Source organism: Cebus imitator, unplaced genomic scaffold (assembly GCF_001604975.1).
Source record: "Cebus imitator isolate Cc_AM_T3 unplaced genomic scaffold, Cebus_imitator-1.0 Scaffold310, whole genome shotgun sequence".
Classification (NCBI taxonomy): Eukaryota; Metazoa; Chordata; class Mammalia; order Primates; family Cebidae; genus Cebus; species Cebus imitator.
This window is the reverse complement of record NW_016107625.1, coordinates 948,046-972,318: the sequence shown is the minus strand read 5'-3', so window position 1 is coordinate 972,318 and position 24,273 is coordinate 948,046. Positions and strand designations below refer to the sequence as shown.

Genomic DNA, 24,273 nt, shown 5'->3' with positions numbered 1-24,273 from the left:
AGTCTGTTGCCTACCCATGAGGGTTGTCCCTTTCTGTTTGGATTGCAGGTGGAAATCCAGAGATTGAGATAGTTCATTTATATTCTTTTTCCTGGGAATTTGAATTAGCGAACAAAGAGCCATGAGACAGCAGGTGTTTTTTGGTTTTGTTACCAGTAGGTAGGCAATATACAGAGTTAAGGCTGCACAGAGAACTATAGAAATCCCATCCATGTAAGGAAGAGTAAATTAAGAAGATATACAAAGAGAAGTGGAGACAACATACTGTGTAACTGCAGAGGAAATAAATGTAAGGTTGGAGGGAGTAGCCACCATAGCTTCTACTGGCTTGCTTGTTCCTGGTTTCAATCCCTCTTGAGACCCAGCTCTTTTCCCTACTTTTGGGTTGGAAAAAATAGTCCTATGTACATCCAGTAAATCTTTGTTTAAGCTAATTAAGTGAATATCCAATCCTTGTAGACAACAGAGGATGGTTGCCTTCATTCTTTGTGAATTTGGCAAATAAATTTGCAAAGGCCCTATAAATTGCAAAATTTATTTACACACTTGTGAATAAATTTAATTCAAGGGTAACCATTCAAAGTCTTTACTTCTATTTGCATGTTTCTCTAAAAATAATTTTTCCTTATTTTCCTTTTTATGGAAATAATATACAAATTAATAGTTTAGATAAAGCAGGAAAATATAATAGCAATTACAGTTTTTGTCTCTCTTTTTATATATGTGTGGGCATATGTAATTATATGACATATATAGTAAAAGTCCATGCTATAACTTTTGTTTTTAAAGTTGCGTAATGAAAATTTTTCCATATAATAGATTCTCGTAAAATTACCTTTCAAGTATATTTTTTCATGTAGATATACCACAATTGAATTTTAGAAATCTCCTATTGCTGGTCAGTTGTTACTGCAAAATTTTGCAGTTGAAATAGTTATTCCTGAATATAAGTCTTTCTCAACACCTCTCAGTATTATCTTTCAATTCATTCTCTTTTATCTAAAATATGATTGAGTTTTTTTATACTTATTTATATTTCTTGCATTGTGACAACAGCTAAACTTCTCACATAAAAGTGATAGGCACTTCTGGAGGCCAACGTTGGGAAATCACCAGAGAGGTTAGGAATTCGAGACCAGCCTGGCCAATATGATGAAACCCTGTCTCTATTAAAAATGCAAAAAAGTAGGTGGGTGTGGTGGAAGGTGCCTGTTATCCCAACTACTTGGTAGGCTGAGGCAGGAGAAACACTTGAACCTGGGAGGCAGTGAGCCAAGATCGTGCTTCTGTACTCCAGCCTGGGCCACAAGAGCAAAACTCCATTTAAAAAAAAAAAAAAAAAAAAAGGTGATGAGGCATTCTTGCCTTGTTCTTGAATTTATTGAGAATGCTTCAGGCATTATTTTGGCCATTGATTTATGATAGCTCTCTTGGTCATATTAAGTAAGCACCTCTCTGTTCTTTGCCTCATTTGTTTGTAGAATCATACACTGATGCCCAAATAACCATATGATACTCGGGCCATTTGAGATTATCTTACTTTCTTCTTTGATCTCTTGACATTAGCATGTGAATAATTTCTCTAATATCTTTGACTTTTTGGACTAAATGCTACTTGGTTATATTGGATAGGAATTTAACATCTCAAGTGAAAATGATAGACTTACTCATAACAATATTGATAATAAAATTAAATTAGATTTTTTATCCTATAATAAATTAGCAATTTGTTTAAGAATAATATGTCATTTCCCTCCAATTTTCATTTGGACTTTCTTTTGCTATTCAGATTTTCTTTATTCGATATGTGTCTTTATTCTAAATGGTGGAATTTGTCATTATTAGAAATTTGTTTGGTCTTCTGCATATTTTTTTTAAACTGCTTTAATTAAGTCTGCTACTCATCAACTCCTGTGCATATCATTTCCCAATTTGCTGTACTGTCCCTGTGGGTCCATTTCAAAATGATTTGTATTCATGTTTAATAACTAAAACATGTATGTGGGTGGAAAACCTCGTGACCATAAATTTGAGACTTAGTTCTTCTTTGACCCTCTGGTTCTTCTGTAATTTGGCTAGACTATAATAAATAGCCTAAATGTTATAGGGCCAACCAACATTTATCTTTCTTTCTAGACTTTCAGTCTTTGAAGCTCAAGTAAATACTTAAAATAAATGAAGCATACTAAATATCCCTGACTTAATATTACAGTGTAAATTGGAAAGCTCAATTACTTCAGAATACTCTTTCCAGTTTATACTTTTGTCATTGTTTTGTCTATTTATTGACTTACTTTGCTTTTAGTTAATGGTTCTATTGTTTTATCAAATAATGCAAGTGGTAAATACCTAACACAGTGCCTGTTATAGGATAGATGCTCAATATGGATCTGGTAAAATAAATTTACATATAATATTCATATGAATTTTCATTTCAATGATTGCAGGATGGAATTTACTAACAAATTTTTGACCTAGAATGTATTAGTTTATTCTGCATGGTGGACATACAGCTAGTAAAAATTAAGGTAATTGCTTTCATTATCTTACTTCATCATTATTCTTTGTTATCAATAGCGTGAGAATAGAAGATTCAATTCCTGCCATAGAATATCTTGCCATCTGGCTTGGGATATAGCCAGACCTACAAGAATTTATTATGATGGGGTTAATGTAGTGGAATGTAAGTGGGGGCACTGATTTTATGCATAGCAGAAGAATTGGGGAAAGTTTAAAAGAGGAAACTGATCTAAAGTTTGAAGAACTAGTAAAAATCAGAGCTGGACATATAGCCATGTTTAGATACGCAAACATTTAACATAGTGTTACAAGTTTCCACAGTATTCAGTACTGTAACATAGTGTGTTTTTAGCCAAGAAGCAATAGGCTACACCATACGGTTTAGGTGTATAGTAGGCTATACCATCCAGATTTGGGCAAACACAGTCTGTGATGTTCACACAGTAACAAGATTGCCTAATGATGCTTTTCTCAGAAGGTATCTCCATTATTAATTGATGCATGACTGTACTTCAAATTGTTGACTGTTTCCTAATAGTATCTTTAGTTTTTATTTCATTTGCTTCTATGTTATAGTTTGTTGTTTGCCATTTCCAAATTTTCTCTTCTATGCTCCTTTGGACAGTATCAAGTGAACTCAGAACTTCGAGTCTCACTTACAGTCTAGTGGCTCCTACAAAAATATCTGTTTTCCTACATATTTTGAAATTGTGAAGTTAAAAAAAAGTGTTACTATTTTTAAACTTACTCTATTTTGGTATTAATGAAGTTAAGCATTTTTCATATTTTCTGCAAATACAGTTTCTTTTTTTGGTCTTTCATTTGTTTGGTCAAAAATGATCAACTGTATTTTTTGTTATTTTTTCTCTTTTTTCCTCCTTATGGATCTAAACAAATTATTTATTTTTTAAAGACATTAATACTATATTTGATAAGCATAATACGTATATTTTCCAGTTTGTTCTTTTCTTTCTAATTGTGATTTTGTGAGAAGGAGCAGAAGCTTTAAGAAGTATAACACTTTCAGCTGGGCATGGTGGCTCACGCCTGTAATCCCAGCACTTTGGGAGGCCAAGGCAGGTGGATCACCTGAGGCTGGGAGTTTGAGACCAGCCTGACCAACATGGAGAAACCCTGTCTCTAAAAAACAGACAAACAAATAGAAACTGTTATATTTCTAACAGTTTCTATGGTTTTGTGTCTTATTATGTTGGATAGAAATTTCAAAAGGATTTTAAATAATAATGAAAATAATACTACTGATTTATTTCTTATATACTTGGGAAATCTGCTGATTTTTTGCAGTTGAATATGGTTTCCATTATTTTTAAAAAATTTACTTATTATACTTTAAGTTCGGGGCATACGTGCAGAATGTGCAAGTTTGTTGCATAGGTATACACACGCCATGGTAGTTTGCTGCATACATCACCCCATCATCTACACTAGGTATTTCTTGTAATGCTATCCCTCCCTGGTCCTCCAATCCTTGCTATCCCTCTGCTAGTCCCCGAATCCCCGACAGGCTCCAGTGTGTGATGTTCCCCTCCCTGTGTCCATGTGTTCTCATTGTTCAACACCCACTTATGAGTGAGAACATGTAGTGTTTGGTTTTCTGTTCTTGTGTCAGTTTGCTGAGAATGATGATTTCCAGCTTCATCCATGTTCCATTATTGTTTTTAGATAGATAATCTATCATACTAATGAGGTATATTTTTATTCCTAATTTTTATTCATAAGCAAAGCAGAGATTAATTTTATTGAACACCTTTTTATTATATTGGATAATTATTTCCTTTTAATTGAGATAATGTATTGCACTGGAACAAAAGACTTTCTAATTTTAATAGATATTTATATTTGAGGAATAAGCCTTATATAAAGGAGAAAGTTTCTTTGAATATTATTTGAATTCAGTTTGGTAGTATTTATATAAACTTTTGTGGCCATGTGAGATTATTAGTTAGCAGCTTTCTACACTAAAATTTGTACTAAACTTTATCCTTTTAAATTTCTGATACTTTAATCTCCCTATGAACAATGTGGATCTCTGTCTTTCATTGTTTTGAGTTTTCAAGCATTCATTTCTTATCAAATTTCTCTTCTAACATCTCTCTTTTAATCTTAGCCTATTCTCTTTCTATGGCTTTCAGCTCTTGTTTTTATAGAGGCTTTGGCTTTCTAAATCCTAGTGATGAAAGTACCATTTTATTAGGCTTCTTTGCTTTTCTTTCTTTCTTTTCTTTTCTCTTTTCTTTTTCTTTCTTTCCTTCCTTCCTTTTTCTTCCTTCCTTCCTTTCCTTTCCTTTCCTTCCCTTCCCTTCCCTTCCTTTCCCTTTCCCCTTTCCTTTCCTTCCCTTCCTTCCCTCCTTCCCTCCCTCCCTTCCTCCTTTCCTTCCTCCCTCCCTCTTTCCTTTCCTTCCCTTTCCCTTTCCCTTCCCCTTTCCTTTCCTTTTTTTTCCTTTCTTTCTTTCATTCTGTCACCCAGGCTGGAGTTCAGTGGTACCATCTTGACTTACTGTAATATTCACCTCCTAGGCCCAAGTAATTCTCCCACCTTAGCCACCTGAGTACCTTGGATTGTAGGTGTGCATCACCATGCCCAGCCTACGTTTTGCATTTTTTTTTTTTTTTTTTATGGAGACAAGATTTTTCCATGTTGCTCAGCCTGGTCTTAAACTCCTGGGCTCAATCAATCTGCCTGCCTCGGACTCCCAAAGTGCTGGGATTACAGGTGTGAGCCACAGCTCCAGGCCAGTTATGCTTATTTTCTTATTTTAGTATTATGTATTCTTCCAAATCCTCAAGTTGATTTTGTATATCTTGGATTTACAGAATATTTTCACAGGCTTGCTCTAGACATTTTGTGTTTTTTCATCCTGGGATGAGGATGTATCTATCTTGCTTTACACTGTCCGTATTGTAGGCACTAGCCACATGTGTCTATTTAAATTTGTTAATTAAAATTAAACAAAGTGACTAATTCAGTTTCTCAGTTGAAATAGCTTTATTACAAGTGCTCAAAAGCCATATGTGGCAAATGGCTACTGTATGAAACAGAACAGATGACATGTCAAGCATCACAGAAGGTTCTATTGGGCAATGCTGATCTAGGCCCTCCATTTTCAGACACACAGTGTGGCTTGTTTGTTAAAAATAAGAAGGTTAACCTCTTCACTGATTATTTGGATAGGTTATCAGCTTGTTTTTAATAATAATAGATAGCAAAAATTACAGCCACAAATTCCAACACTCATTTTACTTATACTCAATTAGTTGTTTATCATTTCTTGCAAACACTATGACTGAATATACGTCTTCATTCATGGATAGTGAAAAAGCAAAATGAAAACCCGCAACTCTGTCTGGCTTCTTTGAAACTTTTCTGCCAAGTAAAATAAAGGTAGAATGCAAGACATAAAGTGTAAGAATTCCCTATGAAAGAAAGAGAGAAAAGGAAAGGAAAGGAAAGAAAAAAAGAAAGAAGAAAACAAAGGAAGAAAGACGAAAGAGGTTACATGTGATTAACATAAATGAATAAAACTTTGAAATGGAGATGAGAAAAGAGAAGATAAATCGACTAAAATTAAAACTGGCTGAGAAACTGAAAAAAATAAAGTGAGAAATATTGCAGTAGGGAAAATAAATGCAATGCTGGGATTCATTCTCAATTGGAAGTAGAGAAGAGAACAACCTCTACACCCAAAACAATGGTATAGAAGTAAAGTTTGGAAGTAGGATGAGATAAAAACAAAAAAAGACTAGAATATATGAAGTCTAGAAAACAATGAACAGAATAGCTTCTTTTCCCATAAATAATATTTAAAAATATAAAACCATAAATATCCTTTGAACTGAGAAACAACTGAGATTCAAATTAGAAATATTTACTAAATAACAAAGTGTGGTGAAATTTTAGAGTTTGAAGGGTGAAGTATTACAAGGAGCTTACGGTGTGTTTTCTGGACTAAATGTTTCTTAGCACCAATATATGTGGCAAACAGATTGAAACACTGACATAACTAATTTTCTGCTCCTTGGAGAATAGCTTTCATATCATCATAATAGGTATTAGTTCATTGTATCCAGTTCTTTAAGTAATTAATTACACATTTTTTTCTATTGGCGCATTAAGATTGATCAAGTTCTTTGAAAGATGAATTTGTGGCCAGACGTCGTGGCTCACGCCTGTAATCCCAGCACTTTGGGAGGTCTAGGTGGGTGGATCAACTGAGGTCAGGAGTTCGAGACTAGCCTGACCAACATGGCAAAACCCTGTCTCTACTAAATACAAACAGTTAGCCAGGTGTGGTGGCGTATACTAATAATCCCAGCTACTTGGGAGACTGAGGTGGGAGAATCGCTTGAACCTGGGAGGCAGAGGTTGAGTGAGCTGAGATCACACCACTGCAGTTGAGCCTGGGCAACAGTGTGAGACTCCATCTCAAAAAAAAAAAAAAAATATGACTTTATTAGCTTTTCTGGTTAATATTCTCAATCAAGGCTGGTTACAGTGGGTAATTGCAACTAAGCTTGTATTGTGGTTGGTATGATATTGGCAAGTAGTTTAATTAATGGAGCCCAAAAGCAAACACTGTCCCCATGCCAGATCTGCTATGATTTCTCTTTTTCTTTCAAGACCATTTTTCAAAACAGTTCTCCTGTGGCCTGACACGGGGTGGGGGTGCAGTCTTGTGTAATGGAGATGGATCTCGGGTGTTAGAACAATGTTACACAACTCTGCATTTTTATCATACTAATGACTATTGCTGGACAAGGGAAGCTTACTTTCCTGCCAGATATTTGTACAAGCTAATCAGAGGCTTGATATAATGCAGACGGTGATAACCTTTGGCCATACCAAGTCCATGTTGAGTTTTTCTTTGGCAGTGGAAGGCTTGTCTCATTCAGTATTCTGGACCAAAAAATTCTGCCTCTTAAATGCCTCACAGAGGGTAGCAGATGATGTAAACTATTTCAGGAACACTAAAAAGAGAGTCGAGTGCTGGGCTTCTACTACATTCCACAAACATTACCACAGATCTATTTACTTCTTAAATCTGGGGTATAAAAACGTTTTTATTGAATTAATGTTTTTATTCAAGTACGATAATTTACTGAAAAATTATTTTCAGTAAATCCCCACTCTTCCTCTATCCTTAAAGTGCATTCCAAACCCAGATCTTGTGTAATTCTTTGCTTGGACTACTAGTCCTGCTATTCTTGCTATTTTAAGCTTAATATGTTGTCTTGCCAACAGATGTAATGGTTCCTGTAAATATTCACCAGTTCTCTGCAAAAAGAGAAGAAAAATGGAATCATGGCTTGAAGTGTTTTGTGTGTAATGAATGAGTAGTACAGCAAGAAATCACTGCTAAATCCTAACCTGGATGGTAAAGAATGTTATTGACAGGCATTAGGTTAATATCACAGAATAGCATTCGTTCATTTCAGAAGGACAAAGGCACACATAATTTTATCTTTTTTGTACAAAACTATACAAAATATACACACATGCATGTACCCACAGACACTACTCACTCAAGACCAACTCACTCAAGTTCCTCTGCTCCAGGCTATCCTGTAGTTTATCCACTGCAGTCATTTATTAATTCATTCATTGAAGAAATAGTTATGAACACATACTCTGCCAGGCACTATTGAGAATATCACACTGAAAAGACAATTTCCTTTTTGTTTCACTTCTCTTCCTTTCTATGAAAATTCTCATGTTTTTAGTGTCTTGCTTACAGTTAACTGCTGTGACCTTGTAGAAGAAACAGTAATCAAACTGAGCACAAGCTTGGGAGGGGGGTGTCTGTGGAGGTGAGACTATGACTTCAGAGTGGAACAACTCAGACAGAAAGCAAGTTTCTTACCTGGTCAACAGCAAGGATGGTGTAAACACAACTTGCTGCATCTTGGCATACTAGAACTAGGAGTTACTCTTCGAATATGCAAAAGTGTAATTTTAAAAACAAATAATGTCTCATTTCATAACAGATTATCTGTCATTCATAACAGACAATTGGACTTTTCCCCAAAGGTTCAGAACCAAAGGTGGTTCTGAAAAACAGCAACAAAAATGTGTGTGTGTGTGTGTGTATTTTACTTTATTCCAATTATTATTTATGCCAATAGCACTTTTCCCCTGGAATGTGTACTAATTGAAAATGTAAATATATATATACACACACACACACACACACAAAATGTCTATATAAATATCTGTGTTATACTTGATGCATTTAAAACCATTTCAATTATTATTTTTATTGATCTCAAATTGACCTTTATTTGGTCAGAAGGAGGCTCTTTAGGCTGGCTCCTGATTCTTCTGGGCATGTTTTTAGGGATCTCAAACAGCATCTTTGTTTTCTGATATGAGAGGATGTTGTAAGTCATTTTGCACATTCCCTGACATAGACCTGAAATCAACCATTTCTTCACCAATTTCTGGTTCCTTTTTGTGAGTAATAGTATTTGGAGACCACAGTGGGGGTTTTAAAAATGCCCATTTCCACTGGGTCTGGTCCTTGATTCCACCCATTTTTGTGAATCTGCCAGTATATCTTTGGGATAGATTCCTAGAATTGGGATTACTGGATCAAATTATTAGATAGAAACATTTTAATGAAGAATTTCATAAGCAGACTTTCAAGCTGTACTGGAAAAATTCAAGGTTAACCACAAACATTTTAATAGAGAGAAAAAAAGATGGTAGACTTTCCTTACAAGATTAAAAAAAAAAAATAGTATAAACCTATAGCAGCCAAAACAGGGTGGTGTAGGCCAAGAATAAGCAAACAGAGCGATGAACCAGAATGGAGAGTCTATGCCCAGGAAAGAACAGTTTAACCAGTAAATGTTTGCAGGAAAATTGCTTATCCTGTTGAATAAAAATAAAAGTAGTCTCTATGTCACAACAAAGACAAAAAATATCTATTTGGACTTAAGACATTTCAAAAAAATATAAGCATTAAGAAAGGCATGTGAGAGTATTTAGTAGGCTTGGGGTTGAGAAACTTTCTAAAGCAAGATGCAGGAAGACATAGAAGATAAGGATGACTCCAAGGCTTTTGCCTGAGCAACTGGAAGAATTGCTGCACAACGGACCACTGCTTATTGAGAGATATTTATTGAGCATGTATCATTTGTCAAGAACTCTTCTATCCCCTGGGTTTTGATGACTTTAGAAAACACAAAAATACCTGCCTTCAGGGAAGTTACATTTAGGGAGAAGACTAGGCTTCTGTTTGAAGTTGCCCTTGGCCTTGGACATACCGAGCCTGTCTCCCCTGAATATCTTTGAACTGTGTTACAAAGGGGCTAAGTGACCTCCTTCTCTTCTAGCCTTGGCCTTTACCTCTAGCCCTTACCTCTCCTTCTAAATAGGTAATGATGGCAGGATTCCAAAAAGTTTTCTCTACTTATTTTCCAAATATCACAACGTTTCATCAGGAAGAAAAATTGTGTGTGTAAAAAATAAATACGTTCACTATCTGCTGATTAAAGTTATTTAATCTCTACTTCCCCAATACTAAATTTAATTTACATTTTGTGACCCCTGACGACAGAAACCTCATGTAGGACAGAAACCTCATGTAGGCACATCTAAGCAAACTCAAAATCAGAAGTCTCTCAAACACGGCACTTTTGAAAACAAAATCACATTGAGAAATAGTACCTCTTCCCTTCCTCCCTGTAGTTGCCTTGAAGCTCTGGGGCTTGGGCAAAGTTACAGCGAAGGAGATATTCACCTCTCAGCCCTGACATGTCCTGTGCTTCCATCCTCTGAGACACCCAGTTTTCTCATCAATTGTCATGATCATCTTTGTTGGTCATCTACTTGTCTGTTGGTTAGTTTTGTCACTTTTGATGCAGCTATTCCTGGGGCTTCCAGGATCTCTTCCCATGGATACTGCCTGAGAGAAACACACCTCTACCTCGCTATTGGCTCACGAAGTCTGCAGTGTCATCTACTGCCATACCTTTATTATTGCAAGACTCCTTCAGGAGTCTTAAAATTGCATTGACTTTCTCCCTGTTATACCTCTCTGGAATGCACAAGCTTTATCAGGTGCCCTCTCCTTTATCACCCAATAGAGTGGTTTTAGTCTATTGTAGAAGTCCCCAACTCCTAGGCCATGGACTGATACTTCCTGAGCGTTGCTTCCTCACAGATCAGTGGCAGCATTAGATTCTCATAGGAGCTTGAACACTATTGTGAACTGTACATGAGGGATCTAAGTTGTGTGCTCCTTATTAGAATCTAATGATCTGTCACTGTCTTCCATTACCCCCAGATGGAACCATCCAGTTGCAGGAAAATAAGTTCAGCACTCCCACTGATTGTACATTCATGGTGATCTGTATATTTTATTCTATATTATTATGTAAAAATAATAGAAATAAAGTACATAATAAATATAATGCACATGCGTCATTCCCAAACTGTCCTCCAGCCCCATCCCAGTCCAAGGAAAAACTGTCTCCCAGGAAACTGGTTCCAGGTGCCAAAATGGTTGGGACCACTGCTCTATTGTATTGTGACCAGCGACACTTCTTTGGGACATACCACCATCCCAGATATCCAGATGGAAAGAGGACCTGTGGACCTCCATGCCTAAAGGGATGCTTGTCAATCATGTCTTCTTCTGTGACAGAGTTAGGGGTGTGGAGAGAGTGTGGAGAGTTCAGGGTCTCACAGCAAGAGCTCACATTTCTCATTATTCCCCAACACTTTCCCTCTTCCTCTCCTCAGAGGTTTTTTCTTGTCTAGAGTGTGGAAAATTTTCATACTTACCAAGCATTCATTCCAAATCTTCCTGTCATTCATCAATAAGGCAGCTTTTTAAACTTTAAGAGCCAAGAATTTTGAGAGTGTGGATTGGACCCCTTGGTGTGTGTATTTGGGGAATGTCTGTGGTAACATCCCCAATTCTACTGTGTCGCAGAAGCCACCCTCTGTGCCTGTCTTTAGTGTGGTTCCATCTGTGCAATTTTCTTTGATCTCATTTGGTCTTTTGAGAAAGAATGTGGTGAAGTGTTTGAATACCTCTTCTCAAACTGCTGGCTTTCCCGATCTGTTCTGGAGGTATTGTTAGTTTCATTTAGTTTTCCTTAAATTCGGGTTTAGCACTTTTAGTTTTGGCTCACAAACACTAACTAAATTTAGGTAAAAATTATTGAATTATAATGAATATCCACGGATTATATACTAATGAAGATTGCTTTCTACAGACATGAATCTTAGAGTCTGAGAGAATCCATATCTTATAGTGAGTATGCACACTATTGGGTCAAAAAATCATAATACCTCCTTTTCACTTTAACAAAACGTAGGATGCCATTGTCACTCTTCCTGCCTACCTTCTGAAAAACTTGTAGTGGTTCTTGTATTCTTGCCCAATAAACATGAAGTTCTTTTTTAAAAAGTTAATTAATTTCCTTTTTGCAGGAATTTCTTCTAAGAACTTACCAGAAAATATATTCTGGTACTCCTTTATCTTTTCTACCCAGCTGTAGTAAAAAGCAACAGCAAATTGAATTAAATGCCAGATTCACCACTGGAGTTCCTGTGACTTTATAGTCTGGTGTTACAAACCATCAGTGGCAATATATAAAATGTCTTTTTAAAAGGTTTTTTTAAAAATTCTATCTGTGGAGAAGGAACAGTATATATCATTGTAAAACAGAATTCACTTGTCCTAAAATAATAAAGTCTCAATGTCAGATTTAGTGAATTAGTATTTTGTGGACACCAACAAAACTAGCTGTTTTTATGCTAGTACTGGGTGGTCCAAAAAGATGAAGTATTGAATCAATTCTTCTATTTTTGAAGGAGCAGTGGAAAAACAAATATAGGAAGCAGGTCAGCCATTATTGACTCTGGAAAAGACATATTCTGTTACATTTCCTTCGCTTTAGGATTTTAGTGTATGATCATGCAGTGGTTTAGACAGAGATAGATAGATAGAGATAGATAGATAGATAGATAGATAGATAGATAGATAGATAGATAGAATTTGTGGAATTTGGTTTCAGGTTTGGTTCATACTTTGAGAGCCTGAGAATCAATAAAATAGTGTAATAAGTAATATTGATTAAAAATCCATTCCATAAGTGTTTGTTACCCTTCGTTAGCAAGCTCCATCAGCAATGTTGTTGATGATGATGATGATAATGACAGATTTAAATGCTTTTGAGGTTTATTGTGGCTCTGAGAGAAGACCATTGTAGGCGTTCATCTGTGCCCATTTCTGTTTTACTCTTTGACTAGGGCCTCCATCCCTCATGCCTGTGAAATACTAACGATCTTTGCAAGTGCCGCCTTACATAAGAAGAGAAGCACACCGTCGGGCAACACAGTATAAACTCATACTAACTTTCCCCCATTTCATTACAGCAAATTCTTCTTCATGCTAGAGAAAACTCAACGAAAGTTCTATTTCTCATTACTGATGGATATTCCAATGGGGGAGACCCTAGACCGATTGCAGCATCACTGCGAGATTCGGGAGTGGAGATCTTCACTTTTGGCATATGGCAAGGGAACATTCGAGAGCTGAATGACATGGCTTCCACCCCAAAGGAGGAGCACTGTTACCTGCTACACAATTTTGAAGAATTTGAGGCTTTAGCTCGCCGGGCATTGCATGAAGGTAATGGAAACCTAATGGCATCACAAAGGTACCTTTAAATGAGGTTTCCTTCTCTCTCACTGCTTGAAATCCACAGGAGGGTAATATCAAACCCTCACTAGGTCTTTGCTGAGCACAATGCCCGTGTGTCCTTTGGGCATCGTGAAATGTGCTAAACTTCACAGAGATGACATTCTGACCTTGCAGCAAGAGAGTTCCTTTTGTTTTTTTTCTTAACAGCTGTTATGTGTTTTCACTAAAATATCCATATGCTTCCACCTTAGAATCAATGGAATGAATTTAGGTGTGTTTTCAGGCCACACACAGAGTAGGAAGCCTTGACTTAGATCTCTTTACAGTTATCTGGACAGAGGAAGTAAACATTCAGAGACATGCTCAGTGAAATTCACCAGAATGTTTCCAGAAATACACATGGAGATATAGGAACAATAAATACTTAACACATACTTCTTGCCCTGACAATTTGAAGATAGATATGCTTATGTAAAAGCTTAAGAGCATTAACCCTAAAAAGGAAGAAAATCAGCAAATGCATCATTATTAGAGCTTTTTGTACATCACTTATAAACTAATTATAAATTATAATTTATAAATTATATCAATTATACATTATAATAAGTTAGCTGTATAATTTAAGTTAGACAAACTTCCTGTCAGAATACAGGTATGTATCTTAGTGAGCTAAGAGAAGAAAACACAGCCTAGGAATAGATCACAGGAAATCTAGCCTTAGATTAAAGTGATGTGGCAAATTAGGCTTGATCCTTGCCGGTATCCATGTGAAAGATTCCGTTTGAGGGGAAAGCCATGGCAACATGAATTCTAAGAAATTAGTGATGTTCACAGTAAGTGGGTTAGCTCTACTGTAGTTTCTTTAAAAAAAAAAAAAAGAAAAAAACCAGAGATGGGGTCTCGCTTTGTTGCTCAGGCTGGTCTCAAACTCCTGGGCTCAAGCAGTCCTCCCACTTTGACCTCCCAAAGTGCTAGGATTATAGGCATGAGCCACCATGCATAGAGCAAAAAAGATTGATCTCTCTGAGGGATGATGATTTATCTCTTTAGTGAAGTGAGCAAGGACTTAGGACAGGGCTTAGAAGCGACAAGAAACTGAGTATGGGAAATAAAGTATGGATGTGAGTTTAAATAGAGTTGGATTTAAGTTCTGGGCCTGCAACCTAATGAAATCTAATTTTTAACAGCTAAACCGTAAAAATCCAGAATGTCTGGATTTAAATCCCAATTTTGTTACCCACTAGTTGAGAGGTTTTTTTTTTTTTTTTTTTTTTTTTGTTTTTTTTAAACAAATCGTCTTTTATATTCCTTAGGTTTCTTGTAAATACAATATGGAATGAGAATAGTACCTACTTCATAAAATTTTTACAAGGATTAAATGTGTTAATACATATAAAGTGATGAGAAAGTTCCTGATGGCTTTTTATACTCAGTGCTCAATAACTGTCTGCTATTACTGTTATTTATTATTTATTAATATTATTTATTATTAATTACCATAGACACTTTATTTAACAACTATAAACTTCAGTTTTCCTTCCTTTAAAAATGGAAAGTATTATTATATGTGTCACAAGGGTTTTCAGGAGGATTAAATAAAATATTTAAACATTACCAAATATAGTGTCTAGCACGTGGAAGAAGTTCAGTAACTGACTACCTTTGTTTCTCCTTTCTCCAAGGAAAGTGATATGTTAAGTGGGAAAACAGGGTGGTTGCAGTTGGAGATAGTGGGTGTTGCCAGATGGGATTATGAAATTATGAGTGCTATCAACACATTTCAGCTCCTGTCATCCGTCTGTCTTCTAGGACTGGGGACTTCTGCCCTGATGGCAGTTGACCCAGAAACTAGAGTCAACAAGGAAAGCATTTTGGTTACCATAATGCAATAGGGTTTTAGAAGACACCACATTTATCACACTATGTTCATATCTAAAATGTGTAATACTTTAGTTGAGTTCCTAGGTTTAGTAGGAAAAAACCGTGTTTTTACTGGAAAGACATGATCAGATCAAAGGAAATGAGCCTCATTTCTCCTGCCTCTGTGTTCTCTGCAGCTGCTTTCAATTTAGATGGATCACTACTGTTCATATTTCTGGCTATTCTCAATAGACATAGGTTACAGAATAATAGCTTTCCTCATTTGTACTTCCTTCACTTATCTCTCTTCCAGACCTGACTACTAGTGCACTAGTCTTGACAGCTATGTTTTTCTTTTCTTCTCACCCTATTTGAGACAGGGTCTCATTCTGTCACCCAGGCTGTAGTGCAGTGGCATGATCACACCTCACTGCAGCCTCCACCTCTGAGGCTCAAGTGATCCTCCCACCTCTTGTCTTCCAAGTATCTGGGACGATAGACATGTACCACTATGCTCAGCTAATTTTTTTTTAACTGTTATTGTCTCACTATGTTACCCAGGCTGGACAACTAGATTTGTCTTGCTCTCTAACTTGCTTTACTGCCAAATAAACCTGTGGCCCCGTGTCTCAGAGCTAAGTCCTAGGGGCCTGTGTTACAGATCTTTTACTCACACCACAGTCCATTGAAAGGAGCTTACCAGGGTACCTGGTTTCGCTGGTTTCTTTCCCTTGGGGCTGGAGTCTTCCCTTTGCTTTGCCCCTATCTAGATGCATGGAGACAGATGTTCTATGTTTGAGTCTACCACCAGTCTCCTTCCCAGGTGTCCACCTGCAGCCCATATGTCTTTCTGAAACTCACCCACTTGAATTCCTACTATGGGCCCATCATGATATCTGGGCTTAGAGCCCCATGGACCTAGTATTGAAATTTAGTCTAAAACTTTTGAACCTCTTTAAAAGAATAAAGGGCATACTGTTTGTCTGATTCTAGGCCATCCATCCTGGGTCAGTCATATTCAACCTTACCCCACCCTGTCAAGTCACTTTCTAAACAGGTCTGCCTGAGTTATTGCATTCCCAGCATGCCTCACTTCAGAGCATGGCTCAAGTAATAAGAGTGGTCTTTATTTACCTACTTGAATACTATAGAAGTGATGGTGTTTATTCCAAAGCCAGTGGCTCACAATTAACATCTTTCTGCAGTGATCAAGATGGTGGCTTTGTTTCTCATTTGAACAAGGATTTTGGGAATCTGGTTGCTGGGGCATGACCTCACACAGAGGCAGTGGAACGCTGTTGCTTTGGAAGCTGGGGGAATGACCTGCAAAACTGACTGTACTGCTTCCTGCAGCATCTGGAGATTCTTCACTAAAGTACTTAATTTCTGCCTGACCCTGCGTGGCCTTGAGAACTAATGATGAGGTCCCAGACTGAAATAACTTAACTGGCTGCAACAAAATCCCAGAGCGCACTAGTACAAATAACACACATTCGTATTTGGGTGGGAGTAGGAAGCAGTTGGGAATTAGACAGATATGGAAAGATATTTTCTCCAGCTTGCACTTACATTTTAATGACTAGAGAATGCAACATTCAACTGTGACTCATTTTTTTTTTAATTGTTCTCTGTCATGTTATTTGTAGATCTACCTTCTGGGAGTTTTATTCAAGATGATATGGTCCACTGCTCATATCTTTGCGATGAAGGCAAGGACTGCTGTGACCAAATGGCAAGCTGCAAATGTGGGACACACACAGGCCATTTTGAGTGCATCTGTGAAAAGGGGTATTACGGGAAAGGTCTGCAGTATGAATGCACAGGTGAGTTTCCAATCGGTGTATATCAATTGTCTGTTGCTGTGTAACAAACAATTCTAAAATGCAATGGCTATAAGGAACACATGCTTGTTATTGCTCATAAGTGTGTGGGGTCAGTGGGGCAGCTCTTTGGGGCTTTGGCTGTGCTGACTCATTTGTGTGCCAACAGCGGTGAGTTGAGTAGGCTGCTGGCTGATCTCAGCTGGATTCTCTTATGTGTTTGGGTGTCTGACAGTAGTCTGATCTAAAATGGCTTTGTCTAGGACAACAAGGCTGTCCTTTATGTGGCCTCTCATACTCCATCAGGCTAGCCCAGGCTTGTTCAGGTGGGGAAGGCAGGGTTCCAAGAAGAAGAATGGAAGCTTGTAAGACCCCTTGAAGCCTGGATTCAGAACTGGGAGGAGAAAGATTTGGGGTCTTTGTAATTAGTGTAATAAAATAGCCAAATCTGTCCTCTAGGCATGTAAGCCGAAACATGCCTCAGTCTCTCTATGAGATTGAAGCCAGTTGAATTCTTGACCCTAGGCCATATGTAACTTGTAAGATTGTAACACAAAAAAAAATGCATGGTTCACTTGACGGTTTTTTAGACTCTTCAGGAACCTCCACAAAAGTACGTCAAAAAATTTTGAAACTGCTGTCACTTCAAAATGGAACTGGAATGGCTATTATCAAAAAGACAAAAAAATTACAAATGATGGCAGGGATTCAGAGAAAGAGGAACTCTTTCCATAATGGCAGAGCCATTATGGAAAACAGTATGGAGGTTCCTCAAAAAACTAAAAAGAAAACTACCATATGATCCAGCAATCCCACTACTGGGCAGATATTCAAAGAAAAGGAAATCAGTATGTCAAAGAGATATCTGCACATCCATGTTTCTTATACTACTACTCACAATAGGCAAGATAAGGAATCAATCTCAGGGTCTATTCAATGAAAGAATAGATACAGAAAATGTGGTGTATATACACAACAAAAGATTACTCAGCCATAAAAAGAAAAAAAAAAAGAATTAAATCCTGTCATTTATGGCAACATGGATGAGCCTGGAGTTGTTAAGTGAAATAAGTCAAGCATAGAAAGACAAATACCATGGGTTCTCACTCCTATGTTGAATTTTCAAAATTATTATTATACTTTAAGTTCTGGGGTACATGTGCGGAATGTGCTGGTTTGTTACATAGGTATACATGTGCCATGGTGGTTTGCTTCACCATCCCCCCATCATCTACATTAAGTATTTCTCCTAATGTTATCCCTCCCCAAACCCCCACCCTCTGCTATCCCTCCCCTACCCATCCCCAACCCCAGACAGGCTCTGGTGTGTGATGTTCCCCTCCCTGTGTCCATGTGTGCTCATTGCTCAGCACCCACTTATGAGTGAGAACATGCAGTGTCTGATTTTCTGTTCTTATTTCAATTTGCTGAGAATGATGGTTTCCAGCTTCATTCATGTCCCTGCAAAGGACATGAATTTTTCCATTTTTGTGGCTGAATAGTATTTCATGGTGTATATGTGCCACATTTTTTTAATCCAGTCTATCATTGATGGGTATTTGGGTTGGTTCCAAGTGTTTGCTATCATGAACAGTGCCACAATGAACATGCATGTGCATGTGTCTTTATAATAGAATGATTTATAATCCTTTGGATATATACCCAGTAATGGGATTATTGGGTCAAATGGTATTTCTATTTCTAGATCCCTGAGGAATTGCCACACCATCTTCACAATGGTTGAACTAATTTACACTCCCACCAACAGTGTAAAAGCGTTCCTATTTCTCCACATCCTCTCCAGCATCTGTTGTCTCCTGATTTTTTTAATGATCACCATTCTAACTGGCACGAGATGGTATCTTAATGTGGTTTTGATTTGCGTTTCTCTAATAATAAGTGACAATGAGCTTTTTTTCATATGTTTGTTGGCTGCATAAATGTCTTCTTTAGAGAAGTGTCTGTTCATATCCTTTGCCTACTTTTTGATGGGGTTGTTTGATTTTTTTCTTGTAAATTTGTTTAAGTTCCTTTTAGATTCTGGATATTAGACCTTTGTCAGATGGGTAGATTGCAAAAAAATTTTCCCATTCTGTTGGTTGCTGGTTCACTCTAATGATAATTTCTTTTGCTGTACAGTAGCACTTTAATTAGATCTCATTTATCTATTTTGACTTTTGTTGCCATTGCTTTTGGTGTTTTAGTCATGAAGTCCTTGCCTATGCCTATGTCCTGAATGGTATTGCCTAGGTTTTCTTCTAGGGTTTTTATGGTGTTAGGTCTTATGTTTAAATCTTTAATCCATCTGGAGTTAATTTTTGTATAAGGTGTAAGGAAGGGATCTAGTTTCAGCTTTCTGCATATGGCTAGCCAGTTTTCCCAACACCATTTATTGAATAGAGGATCCTTTCTCCATTGCCTGTTTTTATCAGGTTTGTCACAGATTAGATGGTTGTAAATGTGTGGCATTATTTCTGAGGCCTCTGTTCTGTTCCATTGGTCTGTATTTCTGTTTTGGTACCAGTACCATGCTGTCTTGATTACTGTAGCTTTGTAGTATAGTTTGAAGTCAGGTAGCGTGATGCCTCCAGCTTTGTTTTTTGTTTGTTTTTTGCTTAGGATTCCCTTGGCTATGCGGGCTTTTTTTTGGTTCCATATGAAGTTTAAGGTCAGGTTCATATGTGGAAATTTTTAAGAGTTGATCTCATAGAAGTAAAAAGGAGAAGAGTGCTTACTAGAGGCTGGGAAGGACAGGAGGTATGGGGGATAGAGAGAAGTTGGGTAACAGATACAAAATCACTGCTAGATCGGAAGAATAAGTTATAATGTTCTGTAATGCTGTAGGGTGACTATAGTTAACAATAATTTATTGCACATCTTCAAAAAGCTAGAAGAAAGGATTTTGAATGTTCCCAACACAGAGAAATGATAATTGAGGTGACATATATGGTAATTATCATAATATGATCAATACATATTCTATACATGTTTTTAAAATATACTGTACCCCATGCATATAGATAAATTTTTATATGTCAAGTAAAAAATAATAATGAATGGAATTTATTTCATTGACATTCGTAATTTTTCTGTAGGCTTTCTTACAAGAAGATCTTTATATTTTTATATCTTATTAGGGAGTCAAGAGGAGAAACTTAGGAATCTTGTGCTCTACATTATATTTTAGGAAAATCAAATATTTTGAAGTAGTACATAGTTTTTCTGTGTTGGATAGCATTTGTTGGATCTGTTTTTTACCTAAAAAGCAACTATTTTAATAGCTTGCAGCTCTTTCATGATTTGCTGTTTTGGAAAACTGTATTCCCATGGAAATTAACACCCACAAGGAAAATTTAGGAGCAGTACATTCACTTTATTTTGTATTACATGGTCTTTCATTGCTTGCTTCAGGTGGACATTATTTTATTCTGGCATTTTGTAGACCGGTCTGCTCTGCACACGGAAATGTGGTTCTTCTCTGTCTATCTGACATGCATTCTCTCTTCTTTTCTCCTTTCTTTTTTGCTTCTTCTCTTGGGACATTTCCTCTTGTGTCATTCTTTTACTCTCTTTTATTCTCGTTGCTTCTCATCTCCTTTCCCTTAATTTCTCCTGCTTCCTCTGGCCTTAATGCCAGCTGGCAGAAACCTCCTTCCTGGGTCCAACCATCCATGCTCACCCAGCAGAATCACTCCTTTCTTGGCCCTGCTCCCACCCCACCCAGCAGGATTTCTCACTTAAGCAGAAAAAGGGTAGGGGGTTGGGAGGAGATCAGCCCAACTGCCTCTGAGTTGGCAAAGTGCCTCCCCTTGTTTTTCGCTCCCTTTGAATCTTCCCACACTCTCATCAACAGCCTGGCTTGGCACTCTCCCCAACCCCCTTCCTTACTCCCCCATCCTAGCCCACCAAACCCAGGCAGAAGAGCTCATTTTCTTTGCTGGATGCTGTAGTCAGCATGTCTGCTTTCCGTGTGGTCCTAGACTGTACTGCTCCCTGCCAACCAGCCACTGTCCTGTGGCTGCCTGCAGTCTCAGCCACTTTGTGCTATGGCTCTTGCTGTTCCATGGCACTAGAATCTTGCATTCCAGGGTATAAGCAACAGGAAGAAAGAGGGGGCAGTTCACAAACCCACTGTGCCCAGTTACCCTAGTAGCTTTGGCTACTACCAGTAGCACATTCCAGGATGAAAGGCTCAGCAGTCCATAAAATGGATGTAGTTGGGTGAGCTTGTCATTAGTGCATCAGTAGGGGGGATTGGAGCACTTCTGCTGCTGGTTCTAGCCAAGAGCACCAGGCACATAAGGATTAATTTACCCATCCCTGCTCTTAAATTCATAAGCCTCGGCTTACTCATACTCAGTGATGCTTTCTTATATACACGATTTAAGTTATATGTAGTTGCATCAACACAATGTTCATATGTTCATCTTCAATATTTGTTTCTAAGAGATTAGGAAAAGTGGAACTGGAACCCCAAGAGGTGCCTGTGTCTTTTTGTAGTTGTAGAAAGCAGGACTGGTCATTGGCTTCTCTGGAATACTAGGAGCTAAGAGACAAATTATATTCTTCCTATGGCATGAAGAACTCATGACCAGACTCTCCTATCAGAAAGGCAGAAAGAAATCTTAGCTCGGAGTCATCCAGGACCAAAATCCTGGAAGTCGTGAGCCCCTTTAAAATCCATTTGGTCAATGAATGTTGAGGATGTTCTCCACACCAAGCCCACTGCTAGGCATGAAGTAGGGATTCAACAGTGAGCAGACAGATATGGCCACTACCTTCTTGGAACTTAGAGTCTAACTACAAAAATCAGTTTGTAATTGCCAACAATGTTATATGTTATTAAATTTTATTTTTAAATGCCCATGATATGAAGAAAAGACGGCACAGAAGTTTCAAGTTAGACAGAAGAAATCTGAAGGACTACTGGACCATAGCTGTTTTATGACTCAAGGAGAGGATGTTAATTTTTTTCTGAATAGTTGGAATTCTGAGTATTTATCCTCATTGCAGAAACAATGCCTTTCAGAAGGAAATCATTCCTTTTTAGATCCAGAAGTAACCCTAGAGATTATCTGCTCTAAACCCCTCATTCTACAAGAGGAAATTGAGGCCTCAGGAAAGATGAGTATGTTGCTCAATATAATGTATCCAATCATCAGCAGAACCCTAGGAAGAACCCAAGGTGCTTTCTCTAAGCCCTATATTATTTCCAAGATATCACACTGCTGTTTTTTCCCCATTTTGAAAATAACATCTTATATACATTGCTTCTCAGAGACAGCAGACACTGAACTGTGTTCAATATGTTTCACAAAACAGAAAGAGCTGGCTTAAATTCAGCCTCTGCCAATTACAAACTACGTGGCTATGATCAACTTAATTTCTTCTGATTCCCAGTTTTTTTCTATAAAATGGGCTTATAGTATAACTTTGTACATATATACATGCATATATATGCATAGCTATGTACATAGATATATATAAATGTGATATGTAGATATATATGTATATAAATATATTTAGAGATCTGTGTGTATAGATGTTTGTAGATATGTATATAGATTGCATGTGTGTATGTGTATGCAAAAATAGTCGGGTTAATAGAGAATATACTTAGGATGGTATCTGGCACATCAATTCTCAACCAGGAGTGAATTTTATTATAAATCATTATTTTGAGATAATATAAATATCATAAGAGAGCTAATGAATGAGCATTAAAATAATTACTTCAAGTATAAAGTACTTGAGTGTAAGTGACAACCATATATCTTATGAATTCTACTGTTCCAGGCTAGACCAGGGGCATTATCTTTGCATTCACCAGTGCATGGTGGTGCATAGGCCTTGCACCTGGTAAAGAGGCCTTGCACCTACTAAAGGTGGAATACACTTTTGATCTGATGAATATCCAGTGAAAAGCAAGAATATTTGATGGAGGAAAGCAGATGAATCCTGTGCCATTGAATGTTGAAGAAAGCAGACGTTATTAAGCTTCAAATCAATAATGTTAAAAATAATAATAAATTAAAACTTAGAAAAAATGTAGAGGTTGTTTGCCTTGATTAGAGTAAGGTCCGATGCTGAGACAAATTATATTTGTTAATTAGTTTCACAGGTAGAATATTAGAAATGGCTATAAGGGTTTTTCCTCATCATTCATTTGGAAGATGAGGATATCCTATCCCATCATCATATTGTAAATTTGTGGCAGAGCTGAAGTAGAATTAAGGTCGCCCAATTTCCAGGCCAACATTCTTTCTTTACACTAGGCTGTCTCACAGGGTACCCTTGAGACCAAAGATAGCTGACCATCATGATATTACTGTGGTCTTCTTCTCTTTTTTCCTCATTGTTCTGGGATATTGGTGGTCTGGGTTAACTGAGTCTTCAAATCAGGACCTCTCAAATCTGTGGCCAAGGGCAGTGGCTTCCCTTGAAATGAATGCCACTGCCACAGTAAGCAGCTACTTCATGGGCAAGATCCTGATACACAAAAAGATTGTACTAATTGTAGATCTGTTCCATGCCATGAAAATCTTAACTTGAATACAAGTCTGGAGGTATTTGCTAGAAATCACTGACAAGTAACACTTTGTCAAAGAGTTTGGTTTTATAATACATGATATGTTTGAACTAGTTTATAATTTCCCTTGACTCAAATCTTCAATGAATTGGTTTCAAATTAATCATGTGATTTTAGCTAGTGGTCTTTGAGGGTGTGTGCTTCTCTTGTACTTCTTGTTCTTTTCTCTTGATTATACATTACTCCTTAAGAAACCAGAAATGGGGAAAAATAAGAATACCCAGATATCAATAGGTTTTCTGTGGTAAATCAGTATTTTACAAAAGCATTGGTATTTTGTTTTTGTTTTTAAAAATACCCTATATAACTCAGTTTCATTTATTGCAGATATTTTGGATGATTCAGGAATTCGGGTGGGGTATTTTGACACCACATAATAAGATTTAGAGGATGGAGAAAATATTATTCTGGGTTTAGTTATTAAACTTCAGCTAAGGGAACAGTAATGCAAAACTGTGGCTCTAATGAAAAGGTGTTACTTACATTTCTACTTCTGTTACTAGTAGGATTTTCTTCATCCTTTACCTTTCACTTAGGCATTTGGGTAGTGAGGATGAGGATGATGATGACAGCAACTGATTGTATCATATTATGATACAATCATAATAGTAGCTAATATTAAATGGTGCTTACTGTATGCCAGGCAGTTTTCTAAGCATTGATTGTATTAACTCACATAATCTTTACAATAACTCTCTGGAGTATTTTCTCATTTTGTAGATAAAGAAACTAAAAGCCTGAGAACTTAAGCAATTTGTCCAGGGTCACACAGCTGATAGAGCCGGGATATGACTTCAAGTTTTCTGGT

The 24,273-nt window shown here is 37.2% G+C and overlaps 1 protein-coding gene across 2 annotated transcripts in view; it reads left to right on the top strand.

Moving 5' to 3' along the window:
* Positions 1-24,273, top strand: part of SVEP1 (sushi, von Willebrand factor type A, EGF and pentraxin domain containing 1) — a 210,982-nt gene that overhangs the window by 16,089 nt on the left and 170,620 nt on the right. For both annotated transcript variants that reach the window (XM_037729541.1, XM_017503374.2), the window contains exons 2-3: positions 12,929-13,184; positions 16,703-16,879. In XM_037729541.1, the coding sequence (XP_037585469.1) occupies positions 12,929-13,184; positions 16,703-16,879 (433 nt within the window). The remainder of the gene's footprint in view (positions 1-12,928; positions 13,185-16,702; positions 16,880-24,273) is intronic.